The sequence below is a fragment of the Schistocerca piceifrons genome, chromosome 2 (assembly GCF_021461385.2).
Source record: "Schistocerca piceifrons isolate TAMUIC-IGC-003096 chromosome 2, iqSchPice1.1, whole genome shotgun sequence".
Classification (NCBI taxonomy): Eukaryota; Metazoa; Arthropoda; class Insecta; order Orthoptera; family Acrididae; genus Schistocerca; species Schistocerca piceifrons.
The window spans coordinates 36,757,606-36,770,020 of record NC_060139.1 but is presented as its reverse complement, the minus strand read 5'-3'; the positions used below and the strand labels follow the sequence as shown (position 1 = coordinate 36,770,020).

The following is a 12,415-nucleotide window of genomic DNA, read 5'->3' as shown; positions in this document are numbered from 1 at the left end:
AGAACTAATTAAACCTAACCTAACCTAAGGACATCACACACATCCATGCCCGAGGCAGGATTCGAACCTGCGACCGTAGCGATCGCTCGGCTCCAGACTGTAGCGCCCAGAACCGCACGGCCACTCCGGCCAGCTGTACATTTTGCTGACTACTTTCATAAATGTAAGAAATAAACAATAACCTTTAGGAATACTCTTCCTCCAACAGTATCCATCGAAATAGCCTTGCAACACAGAAATTCTTCTCCTTCCCCGCCCGACAACAGATTTTACAGCCCCCCAATACCTGTCGATAGTATTAGTACATGCCCCCGTCTTATAATCTTTAAACTGGATATTGTGATTCACGACCAAATGATGATAACCCCTTTCACCCAACCTTTTGTACGAAGCAAACCCATCCTTCTTCCACATATTCTTCTATTAAAGATGTCAAGACTTCCTTTGTCCGATTTGGTACAATCCTAAATACATCATCAGCACAATCTCCTCCAGAAACTACTACTTCAAAAATCCAAAGCCCAACAACGTCGTGTCCCCGTTCGTACTTTCTCTTTCCAAAATGTGACTCATCTACTTCAACTACAGGGTGTTACAAAAAGGTACGGCCAAACTTTCAGGAAACATTCCTCACACACAAATAAAGAAAAGATGTTATGTGGACATGTGTCCGGAAACGCTTAATTTCCATGTTAGAGCTCATTTTAGTTTCGTCAGTATGTACTGTACTTCCTCGATTCACCGCCAGTTGGCCCAATTGAAGGAAGGTAATGTTGACTTCTGTGCTTGTGTTGACATGCGACTCATTGCTCTACAGTACTAGCATCAAGCACATCAGTACGTAGCATCAACAGGTTAGTGTTCATCACGAACGTGGTTTTGCAGTCAGTGCAATGTTTACAAATGCGGAGTTGGCAGATGCCCATTTGATGTATGGATTAGCACGGGGCAATAGCCGTGGCGCGGTACGTTTGTATCGAGACAGATTTCCAGAACGAAGGTGTCCCGACAGGAAGACGTTCGAAGCAATTGATCGGCGTCTTAGGGAGCACGGAACATTCCAGCCTATGACTCACGACTGGGGAGGACCTAGAACGACGAGGACACCTGCAATGGACGAGGCAATTCTTCGTGCAGTTGACGATAACCCTAATGTCAGCGTCAGGAAGTTGCTGCTGTACAAGGTAACGTTGACCACGTCACTGTATGAAGAGTGCTACGGGAGAACCAGTTGTTTCCGTACCATGTACGGCGTGTGCAGGCACTATCAGCAGCTGATTGGCCTCCACGGGTACACTTCTGCGAATGGTTCATCCAACAATGTGTCAATCCTCATTTCAGTGCAAATGTTCTCTTTACGGATGAGGCTTCATTCCAACGTGATCAAATTGTAAATTTTCACAATCAACATGTGTGGGCTGACGAGAATCCGCACGCAACTGTGCAATCACGTCATCAACAGAGATTTTCTGTGAACGTTTGGGCAGGCATTGTTGGTGGTGTCTTGATTGGGCCCCATGTTCTTCCACCTACGCTCAATGGAGCACGTTATCATGATTTCATACGGGATACTCTACTTGTGCTGCTAGAACATGTGCCTTTACAAGTACGACACAACATGTGGTTCATGCACGATGGAGTTCCTGCACATTTCAGTCGAAGTGTTTGTACGCTTCTCAACAACAGATTCAGTGACCGACGGATTGGTAGAGGCGGACCAATTCCATGGCCTCCACGCTCTCCTGACCTCAACCCTCTTGACTTTCATTTATGGGGGCATTTGAAAGCTCCTGTCTACACAACCCCGGTACCAAATGTAGAGACTCTTCGTGCTCGTATTGTGGACGGCTGTGATACAATACGCCATTCTCCAGGGCTGCATCAGCGCATCAGGGACTCCATGTGACGGAGAGTGGATGCATGTATCCTCGCTAACGGAGGACATTTTGAACATTTCCTGTAACAAAGTGTTTGAAGTCACGCTGGTACGTTCTGTTGCTGTGTGTTTCCATTCCATGATTAATGTGATTTGAAGAGAAGTAATAAAATGAGCTCTAACATGGAAAGTAGGCGTTACTGGACACATGTCCACATAACATATTTTCTTTCTTTGTGTGTGAGGAATGTTTCCTGAAAGTTTGGCCGTACCTTTTTGTAACACCCTGTATAACCCCTGCTTCCTCCCCCCCCAATGACCCCCTATTCTTTATAAATTACCCGCAGACTTCTCTACAAAACGAGAACCAGTCGACTACAGTGCCACACGAAACCCCTGCTTCGTGCATGAGAGATTTGCAAGAATATTCATAGCAAAAATAGTAGGTTAGCATGATAATTACGTCTAAATTCAGCCTCGGTCTTTCGAACCATGTCCCCATGCGTATGTTATTTTTTTCTGCAACTCCACATGAATTCGTCGGAAGTTCGTGATGACGCAGTCTTCGTTAAAGCCATATATTTCCACAGACACTGCACTTGCAAAATTCACCAAATGACGCCCAATGATTGCAAAAACTTTATAGTTGATTTACGGTCACTCATTTTCTGAATCAGAATTTTCGCAGTAAACACAACTGATCCATCCATAACGAACAGCGGGGGTCTAGTGAAGCAGGGGATACAACCACCACCACCTAGAGACAAGGCAGCGGCGCGAAATTCATAGCAGGTCGTGACGTCACTCCAAGCGGGCCACCATGTTGTGTTGACTTGACTGCCCGGGGGTACGTCGTCAAGGTAGTACAGCAAATGGGCAGCATAAACAGTAAGTGGCCGCTGTACCAGGTAACACTCCCTGACATACCCCAAAACAAGAGGGAGATTACGATGGTCCTGGCAGTGCCTGTCACCACGGAGCCGCTGCGCCGTAAAAACAAGACGGTGCAGTGCTTCAGGTGTCAGGGCTTGAACCACATCGCTGCGCACTGCAACATGCCAGTGAGATGCAGGAAGTGCGCCGAGGCCCACGACACCAGGACATGCACACTCCAGCACACGGACCCACAAATAAGGTGCACGCTGTGTGGCAAAAACCACACAGCGGGTTACCAAGGTTGTGAGGTCCACAAAAGACACTCACAGCAGGCAAAGGGCGCAAAGGCCGCCCCCCACACACGCAAACAAAACACGACAAACCCAACCACTCACACAAGAAAACAAAATACAACAACACACACAGACAAGGCCTGGGTAAAACCAAGGCCGGACACACCGAGGGCGACATATGCGGAAGTGGTTTCTCCCCCGAGGAACCATGAAAGCGTGGCCCAATCATCACAACACCAGACACTACAAAGAGAACAACACCGGGATATACACAGCACCAACGACCAGGTCCACCACGACGGAGGAAGCTCTAGGGAACCCCACACACACTCCCCCCCCATGGATCAGTTGTTAGGCGTAATGGTGCAGACCATGAACCTCGTCATGGAAATGATGAAGGAATTCAGGGAAGCCCAGAAGCAGAACACACAGATCCTCGTTGCCCTCCAGGCAACAGTCCAGCAGTCGCTCCCCTCTGCGACTTCCTCAGTAGTTTCAAAACCCCATCATGGATAGACGACCAAACATCCATGGCCTGACAATGTGCGTCTTTAACGCAGACGGCATTGTTAACCAAGAGGTCGAGTTCAGAGAACTCATGAAGGAGTTCTCCATCGACATATGCATGATGGGGGAAACCCACTTAAAACCGGGAATAAAAGCGACAGTCCCCAACTATACTAGCTATCGCAAAGACAGGCCAACCCAAGGCGGAGGAGTGGCCATATACATAAAAAGAGGGATCCCCCACCACCAGGTATTCTTACCAGCTACCAATAAAATCGAAGCAGTGGCGGTGGAAGTAGCCACTGCCACTGGACCCCTAACAATCGTTGCAATCTACCGACCCCCACAAGACCAGATAGATGAGGGAGACATAGCTACTCTAGGGCAAATTGAAGGCAAACTCATAATAGGGGGCGACTTCAATGCCAAGCATCCTGATTGGAATTCTAGAGTAACCTCCAGAGCAGGCGCCAGATTGCAACAACTAGCGCGCAACCACCACTTTGAAACCTGGGGTCCAGTCGAGCCCACACATTTTCCAAAAAATGGAAGCAGGCCCGACGTGTTGGACATAGCTCTCACTAGGAGGATTACGGGGTTTGTGACCGCGAGGACGATCAACAGAATGTCCTCCGACCACAACCCAGTGATCCTAGAGGTCGACGTGGGAGAGTGGGTAGCACTCCCACGGTACCAGACGTCTTACAAACGTACAAACTGGGAGCGATACCGAGAAACTGTCGCCTCTGATATCGCTCGCGCCCCGCCACCTACTGCCGAAACAGTAGAACAAGCGCTACAAGACCTAACAGGCACCATCTTGCAGGCAGCGGAAGAAGCCACCCCCCCACAAAGGGATGGCCCGCCGCCGCAAATACAGCTCCCGGAACACTTGCTAGCTCAAATTCGACATAAGAACAGAGTGGCAAAAGAGTGGAAGATAACCAGAAACCAGGCCACAAGGAGGCTGCTCAATCGTCTACAGAGAGAATTGAAGGTAGCGCTCAATGAGCACAGAAACCAGCAATGGCAAAACCGCCTCTCAGCCCTCAAAGTAGACGATCACACACTTTGGCAAGCAACCAAACAATTCACAAGAAGATGCGCTAGGATGCCGCCACTGCATGGCGAGCGGGGTATGGCCTACAGCCATGCTGAAAAGGCCAACGCCCTCGCCGACACTTTCGAGAAGCAGTTCCAAGCGGCTGAACCCCAGGATGATGAGCATGAAAGAGTGGTCCGTCGTCAACTGGCTGTCTTCCTCAATGCTGAGGAGGACCCAGAAGACGAACCCACAGTTTTTGCCCCCGAAGACGTGGCAAAAGTAATTAGGTACCTCCCCTCCAAAAAGGCGCCAGGACATGACAATGTCACCAACCAGTTGGTCAAAAACCTCCCACCCACGGCGATCGAACACCTCGCGAACGTCATCAACGAGATTACTCGTACCCGCGAGTTCCCAGCTTGCTGGAAACACGCGGAAGTGGTCGCAATACACAAACCAGGGAAAGACCCTCTGTTCCCGCAGCACTACAGGCCGATTAGCCTCTTGCCAACTCTCAGCAAGATCTACGAGCGCCTCCTGCTAAGACCCATACAAGAACACATCACCAGAGAGCAAATTCTGCCGGATTTCCAATTCAGATCATGAGAGTGGTTGAAGCAGCCACAGAGGGCTTCAACCACAGAGGCTACTGCGGGATAGTGCTACTTGACGTAGCCAAGGCCTTTGACTCAGTATGGCATAGAGGGCTACTCTACAAGTTGTACACCCAAGGGTTCCCCGGGAGTATAGTTAAACAGATTAAAAGCTATCTCTCGAACAGAACTTTCTCTGTCAAAGTAGAAACGGCCACCTCCACCAGAAGGCGTATTCGTGCTGGGGTGCCACAGGGATCGGTCCTGGGGCCCGTTTTGTACAGTCTGTACACTGCGGACACACCGACGGCCCCCCTGGTGCACACTGCACAGTACGCTGACGATACAGCCTTCTACACAAGAAACGCAAACAAGGACCTGGTCATCCGTAGGCTACAAAGGGTTTTAGATGACACAGAAACTTGGGCCCGTCGCTGGCGAATCACCATCAATTCTGAAAAGACGCAGGCGATGCTGATCACCCGTAGGCTCGGAAGGCGCGAACCTCCTCAACGGCCCCCCCTCCACCTTCACCTAAACGGAACCCAACTCCCCTGGCGCAGAACCGCCAAGTATCTTGGCGTAACCTTGGACTCTCGTCTTACGTGGAAACCCCACATAGACGAGGTCCATAGGAAGGTCTGCGCCAGAATGTCCATCCTGTACCCAATCCTCAACTCATCCAGCTCCCTTTCCTGCTCAGTAGGAGTGAACGTGTACCAGGCCCTGATCCGGCCAGTCATGGAATACGCGTGTCCTGTCTGGGGATACGCGGCGAAGCAGCACCTGGACAAACTCCAGAGGCTGCAGAACCGCGCCCTCAGGAGGGCACTGCGTTTACCCCTTGTATTCCCTATCGACGATTTGCATGCCGCTGCGGAAATCCCACTCCTGAGAGAGCGTTTTCAAGACCTGGCAAGGGCCTTCTATGAAGGTACTTCCAGGTCGGGAAACGCCCTCATCCACTCCCTAGGTCGGTATGACATGTCCCGCGATAAACACAATCGCCCCATGACGATCTTCGACGACTAAGTCGAAGAGAAAAATCCCAATATCCATTCCCAAATCCTGCTCCTACCCAAATTGCTACAAATATCTCGCCAAACCTCAGGCAAGTACCAGACTCACACAGAACAATCATCACAGTTCACAGACACCAATAAGAAATACAGAAATAATCACACACACAAGTACACAGGGGAGTAAAAGCCGAAAGGCTACAAACTCCCCCTCACACTTCCCCAAAGAGGGGAAGTACTAGATGAAAGCAGCACCATGTTGTGTTTCGAAGCGTTTGTTTATCTACACGTTTGTTGGATCGAGTGCTGTGTTCGTGCTTTAAACTAGCGATTACAGACTACAGAGTTTACGTGTAGTGAAGCTACTGTGAACATGGTTTATAAATGTTGTGTGCCATGGTGTCGTGGGAATTACGGAACTGGACCGTAATGTTGTTTTCCTTTCCGAAAGATGCGAATCTGCGTTGGAAATGGCTTTCAGCAATTCATCGGGACAATTTCCAACCCACTGAGCACACGAAGGTATGTAAAAACTATATACCTAGTACAATTATTATTATTTTTCTGGTGGAATATCTTGCATTTTGGATACATTTGACTAAAATTGTGAGCAAAAGTTCGCGGTAAATAGGCCTAGTATTCGTGTTCAAGTGGCTTTATTTTGATTTTGAAAACGAAATATAAATTTGTGGCTCATGTTACTTTTTATTCGTGTTTAAGTTTCTCTGCAGTTCGTATTTCGTTACGCATTACCGATACGTTTTATTCTCTATTTGTGAGTGGGTGTTGTTTTTCAGTCTCGCATTAGTTAGCATGAGTGCTAACGAATTTTGAAATTGCTGTTTTGATGTTTAAAAAGCGATATCTCCGTATGAAGCATATCTGTGTTGTTTTTCTATGTGTTAGTTTTTCCTGTTAGACATTCGCCAACCCACGATCAAATTATTATCTTTCAACCTAACCTAACTTCAGGTGACGATGCAGAATAGTTGTCTTCACAAACAGATTTCAATGGCGTTCTGTATCACTTGAGCCGCCTCATATAACGACATTCTTGTTAATAACGCATCCAGTTACTTAATCTGTCCGGTATTTTAAATGTTCCAGATGGTTAATTGAAATGACAAGTGTCATTTAGTTCATACGGCACAGCTTGGCACGGAATGTTTAGTGGATATTTTCTTAACATACTCCCAGTTTGATGGTCATGACTGTCTTACTGAGGTGTCATTTATGTTGGCATCTGTTCAACTTTATTTTGTGTTTGGCATGCGTTTGCTTTGGAGTTGTTGTTCTATCCAAACATGAAATTTGTGCTAGGCATATATCAAGACCCTCATTCAGTGTTACCTGCAATGACACAGTTTTAATATGCACTGGTATAAAAACACACACAGTGAAATAGTATTCTGCAGCTGTTGATATCTCTTATACCATGACAATGAAGAAACTGTAAAGTCAAAATTATAAAATAATTGCTATGTTAACATGCAGAATCCAACAGATTACTGAAATTTGGTGCCACTTAATCCATAATAGGAACTTCACTCTTATAGTTCCATAAATATCACAGTACTGCTGTAACACAAGCAGTTCACAGGTATATTCATCATATACTGATGCCTGGTGAGGTATGCTCATAGTGCTTATAGTACTAATTAATAAAAGAATATTAAAATGGAATATGCATGTTGTTGTAGAACATGGTATATTGCTGTTAGGCCTAAATAATTTGTGTACTTCCACTAAGGTGTGACCTGTCAAGCTGATATTGGTGGAAAATGAATGAGTATCCAGTGTTTTTTACTTTCACATACAGACACACATCTCTAGATCATGCTGTATATTGTACTGACTCTCACTACTTTGTTTTAGGTTTGTGAACTTCACTTCACCGAATCTGACATCTGCCGCCATACAGAATGTTATGATGAAGTGAAAGGCACAAAGCTTTCTGTCAAGCTTTCAAGACCGAGGCTTAGAGAGGGTGCTGTCCCATCAGTGTTACCAGGCTGCCCAAGCTATTTGTCTACTCCATCCACCAGCTCTCGAGAAAGTGCAGAGGAAAGGAGAGCTAGATTGGACAATGAACATCTTCTACAAGCAATTAAAGACAGTATAGTAACCAAAACAGAGTATGATTCGAGGAAGTTATTTTCTACTTTTGAAGCATTTCTGCAGTGCCTAGAAAGAGAAACCATTCCCAGTGAATGGACCATTGTTAGGAGAAGTGACTGTGTCCTATTTCTATTGCTTACTGTATTGCCTGCTCCATCTGTGTCTGTATCTGTAGTAGTGACAAATGATTTGCAGTTGTCTGCCTATCGAAGTAACACTGAGATAAGAAAGATAGGCAGTAGAAAAATATCACACAAACTTTCAAATATGAATGATTTGTTTACAGTATTAGACAAAGTGAAAGAATTAGTCAGTGCAAAAGAAAATTCATTAAAAATCCAGTGCCTTCTTATACAGGACATTTTAAATGACATGTGCAGTTCTGTAGATGAAGAAAAACAGAAACAAATTCAATTCTTAAGTGAGCAAGTTAAGTTGCTATGTAGCTGTGAGGAAAACTATAGGTTTAATCCTCACTTTTCTATATTCTGTTGTATCCTGCATTCTATCTCCCCTCATGCCTATAAATTTTTGAGGTCATCTGGCAATCTTATTCTTCCTCATCCAAGAACTTTACAGAAAATATGTTCCTCATATACTAATGGTCCTCATAATGAACAAAATGAAGGTGCTATGCTCCTGTATATTAAGGAAAGATTTAAATCTTTGCAGGAAAGTGATTGTACCATTTCATTAATGATGGATGAAATTCATATTAAACCTTATTTTGATTACAAGGGAGGAAACATTGTGGGGGCAGCATTTGATAGTGACAAGGCTGCTACTACAGCATATGTCTTTATGGTACAATCATTGCTGTCTTCTTTTAAAGAAGTAGTGCATGTCCTTCCAGTGCGAAACCTTGCAGCTGAGCAGTTATTTTTGTATGTGAAGAAAATATTATGTGGCCTTTATGACATTGGTTTCAAAGTTATTTGTGTAGTTAGTGACAACAATGCTTTAAATAGGAAATCTATGGCACTTTTTAGCTCACCTCCAAAACTCAGTATAGTTTACCCACATCCAGCTAATCCAACTCGGCCACTATTTTTTATAATTGATTCTGTCCACATCCTTAAGTGTATTCGTAATAATTGGGTTAATCAAAAGGACTCTCAAGTTATTCTCAAATATCCACAATTTGATGGAAGCAGTGATGATTGTCAGGTGTTAATGGCATCTTTTGAAGCATTGAGGCAGCTTCATAAGATTGAATGTAATGGTCTACTTAAGCACTCTTATGGTCTTTCTTTGAAGTCTCTTTATCCATCTTCACTTGAGAAACAGAATGTGAGCCTTGTTTTGCAGGTATTCAGTGAATATACAGCTGAAGCCGTTGCAACTGTAGGAGAACAGAAAAACTTGTTACATTACCAGACCACTGCAGAATTTATTAAAATTATACTTACATGGTGGAGAATTGTAAATGTTAAGACAGTTCACAAAGGTGTTCGACTAAATGATCTCTTCCAGTGCCCTCTGTCTTTAAGTAATAATGATGAAAAATTAGTTTTTTTGGAAAAGTTTCTTGTGTGGCTTGATAAGTGGAAGGACTTAGGCCTGAAAAATAATACCCTTTCAAAAGATACACATATAGCTCTGACACACACAACCTATGGTTTGATTGAGATGGCAAGGTACTATACTAAAGAGCTTGGTTTCACTTATTTTTTGCCTGGAAAAATTCAGACTGATTCTCTGGAAGCAAGGTTTAGCAGTTACCGTTCAATGGCTGGCTCTCAGTATCTCATATCTGTGAGACAGATTTTTGAAGTGGAAGCGAAGATGAGGATGCAGAACATGTTACCACTCATGTTGAATTCAAGTACTTTTGGTAAACTGCCTGTTGCAGAAGGCTTCATCTTTAATTGTAATGATGACACAAAAGAGACTATACAAACAGACTCTGAGTTTATGGTTGACATTATGTATTTGGAGGAAGATTTCAGGCAGGCAGAAACATACCTTCCAATATTAACATATTTAGCAGGGTATTGTGTTTGCAGTGTACTGAAGAAACAGCAGTGTGAGGTGTGCAGCAAATACCTTCTCTTAGACAAAGAAATGTGTCTGCATGGTGAACAACATCTTAGTTTAATCAAAAATTTGGACAGGGGTGGTCTGTTATTCCCTCAGCCTGATGTTGTGAATGTTGTTATTTACAATTACATTACTGTACAGAAATTAATATCTGCCCCTAATGAAAAAAAATTTTTGTCATCCAACAGTCAAAGGGTGCTTGTTCAAAATGTAACCATAAATGCTGTTCAGAAGAAAAGTTTTTTCTTAACAGACTTTATTTGTAGTAATGGTCATTCGGCAGATGAAATACTGAAGTTGTTAGTCAAAGCATCCACCAACGCATTATTAAATAATTACATTAAGAAAAAAAATGACACCTTTACTGCTTCTTTTAAGAAGCGGAAGCTTAGTACATTTTAATTTGCGTACATTTTACATGCTAGCACATTTATCAGATGTCACAGGAAATTTCTATTATGTCTCACACATTCAGTTACACTGTATTTGGTCCACTGAAAGCAGAGGCAGGTTCCATAATCCATATTGGTGTAGTACCTTCAACTGAATGCACACTAATAGTCATTTGGTCCATAAAGCCTGTAAGTTGTGGATAATTTGCTTCCAACAGTTTCAAATGTCAGAAGGTCACAACTGTTTCCATGCAGACTATTCAGCTGAAGTAAATACTTTGTCCAGCACTAATGGCTAGTTTCAATCTCATCATTGTAAAATTTTATCAGTTTGTGTACACATCCATCTGTGCACCTGATACTGGCCTAAGGTTGAAACTGGGCCAGTTTTTCCTAGTAGAGTTTTTATGTCTTTCAGCTATTCTGTGCACAAATATTTACATCTTCCTTTCAATTTGTTGAGCATGTGCTGCCCAACAAGAAGAAATCTGTTAAAGTAATTCTGTATTAAACCTCATGTAATTCATTATAACTATGTATGTAATTAGAGGCTATTATTTTGGCATGCAGACGTATAAAACTTCTGATAGAATATTATAATACTACAAAAGGGTTAGGCAAAAATGGATTTCTCCCATTGCCCTGAATCAGAATGACACCAGGGTGTTTCCTAATGTAGTTACTTCTCATAATAGCTGTTCATCTAAATTTTGATACAAGCTGTCAGTATTGTTGCATATGGGTAACAATTAGTTATCGCTTTGCATATATTATTTTACTGAGACATAGTTACATTCTAGTAGTTGCTTATTCCACTCACAGTTTGGAATAGTTTAATATCAGACACAGTAGTTGGTCTCCATTCCCAAATTTGCATCTCATCCAGACTGTGGCCCTTAGTTTGTTACTTATTGTGTTGTTTTTTTTAACTTATGAAACCCCTTGGTAGTGTGACGCTGTGTGTCAGACTTGGACCGCACATGTGTTTAATATGCTAGAAAATTTCATAACAGCACACACTTTGGTACTGAGTGAAAAGTGTGTTCTTGAACTGTTTCTGCCAGTAGCTGTAGAATCTTGTGATATAGAAAATCACTTCACAGCATTAAAATACAGCTTCAGTGTTCCATACAGTCAGCTTAATTGAAACGGTTTATTCTAACAGGAATAATGTGAAAGGTGGTGTTTATATAGTAATTAAGGAAAAGTTCTTCCCACCTATATAGAGGGAGAGTATTCTTACAAACATTAAGGAGTGTCATGTTGCTGCATTTTATTTGAATGTGTAGGACATTATATCCTACACCATTAAGTTTAATTTGGAATCAGTGTAAAATTGTTACAGTTTTGATTTATGTTGTACATCTTTAGTTAATCCCAGAGTTAGTTCCTCTGATTTATTTTGTTCACACTTCAGTTCATTACAAGGAAATTGGCCTACTTCTAGCTTATGGCAGGGTTTTCAACAAATGTTGCATAGCTGTGCAGTAACAATATAAAAGAGTTCTTTCAGTTGTCGATCAGGTATTAAACTGTAATGTGAGGTTGGTCTGATATGTTGTCGTACTCAGTATTACCATTTCTTATTAGTTTCCAACGACTAGCTACATTTTCACTTCGTTGAATGTCCTTCAGTAGTGCCTCATCCCAGTACAC

The 12,415-nt window shown here is 43.3% G+C and overlaps 1 protein-coding gene across 1 annotated transcript; it reads left to right on the top strand.

The window, feature by feature from the left end:
• Positions 1-7,708: 7,708 nt before the first annotated feature.
• Positions 7,709-9,646, top strand: LOC124773986. Its single transcript, XM_047249447.1, has 3 exons — positions 7,709-7,840; positions 8,085-8,748; positions 9,636-9,646. Exons 1-3 carry the CDS (start codon positions 7,829-7,831, stop codon positions 9,644-9,646), a joined length of 687 nt encoding a protein of 228 aa, XP_047105403.1. The 5' UTR covers positions 7,709-7,828.
• Positions 9,647-12,415: the final 2,769 nt, after the last annotated feature.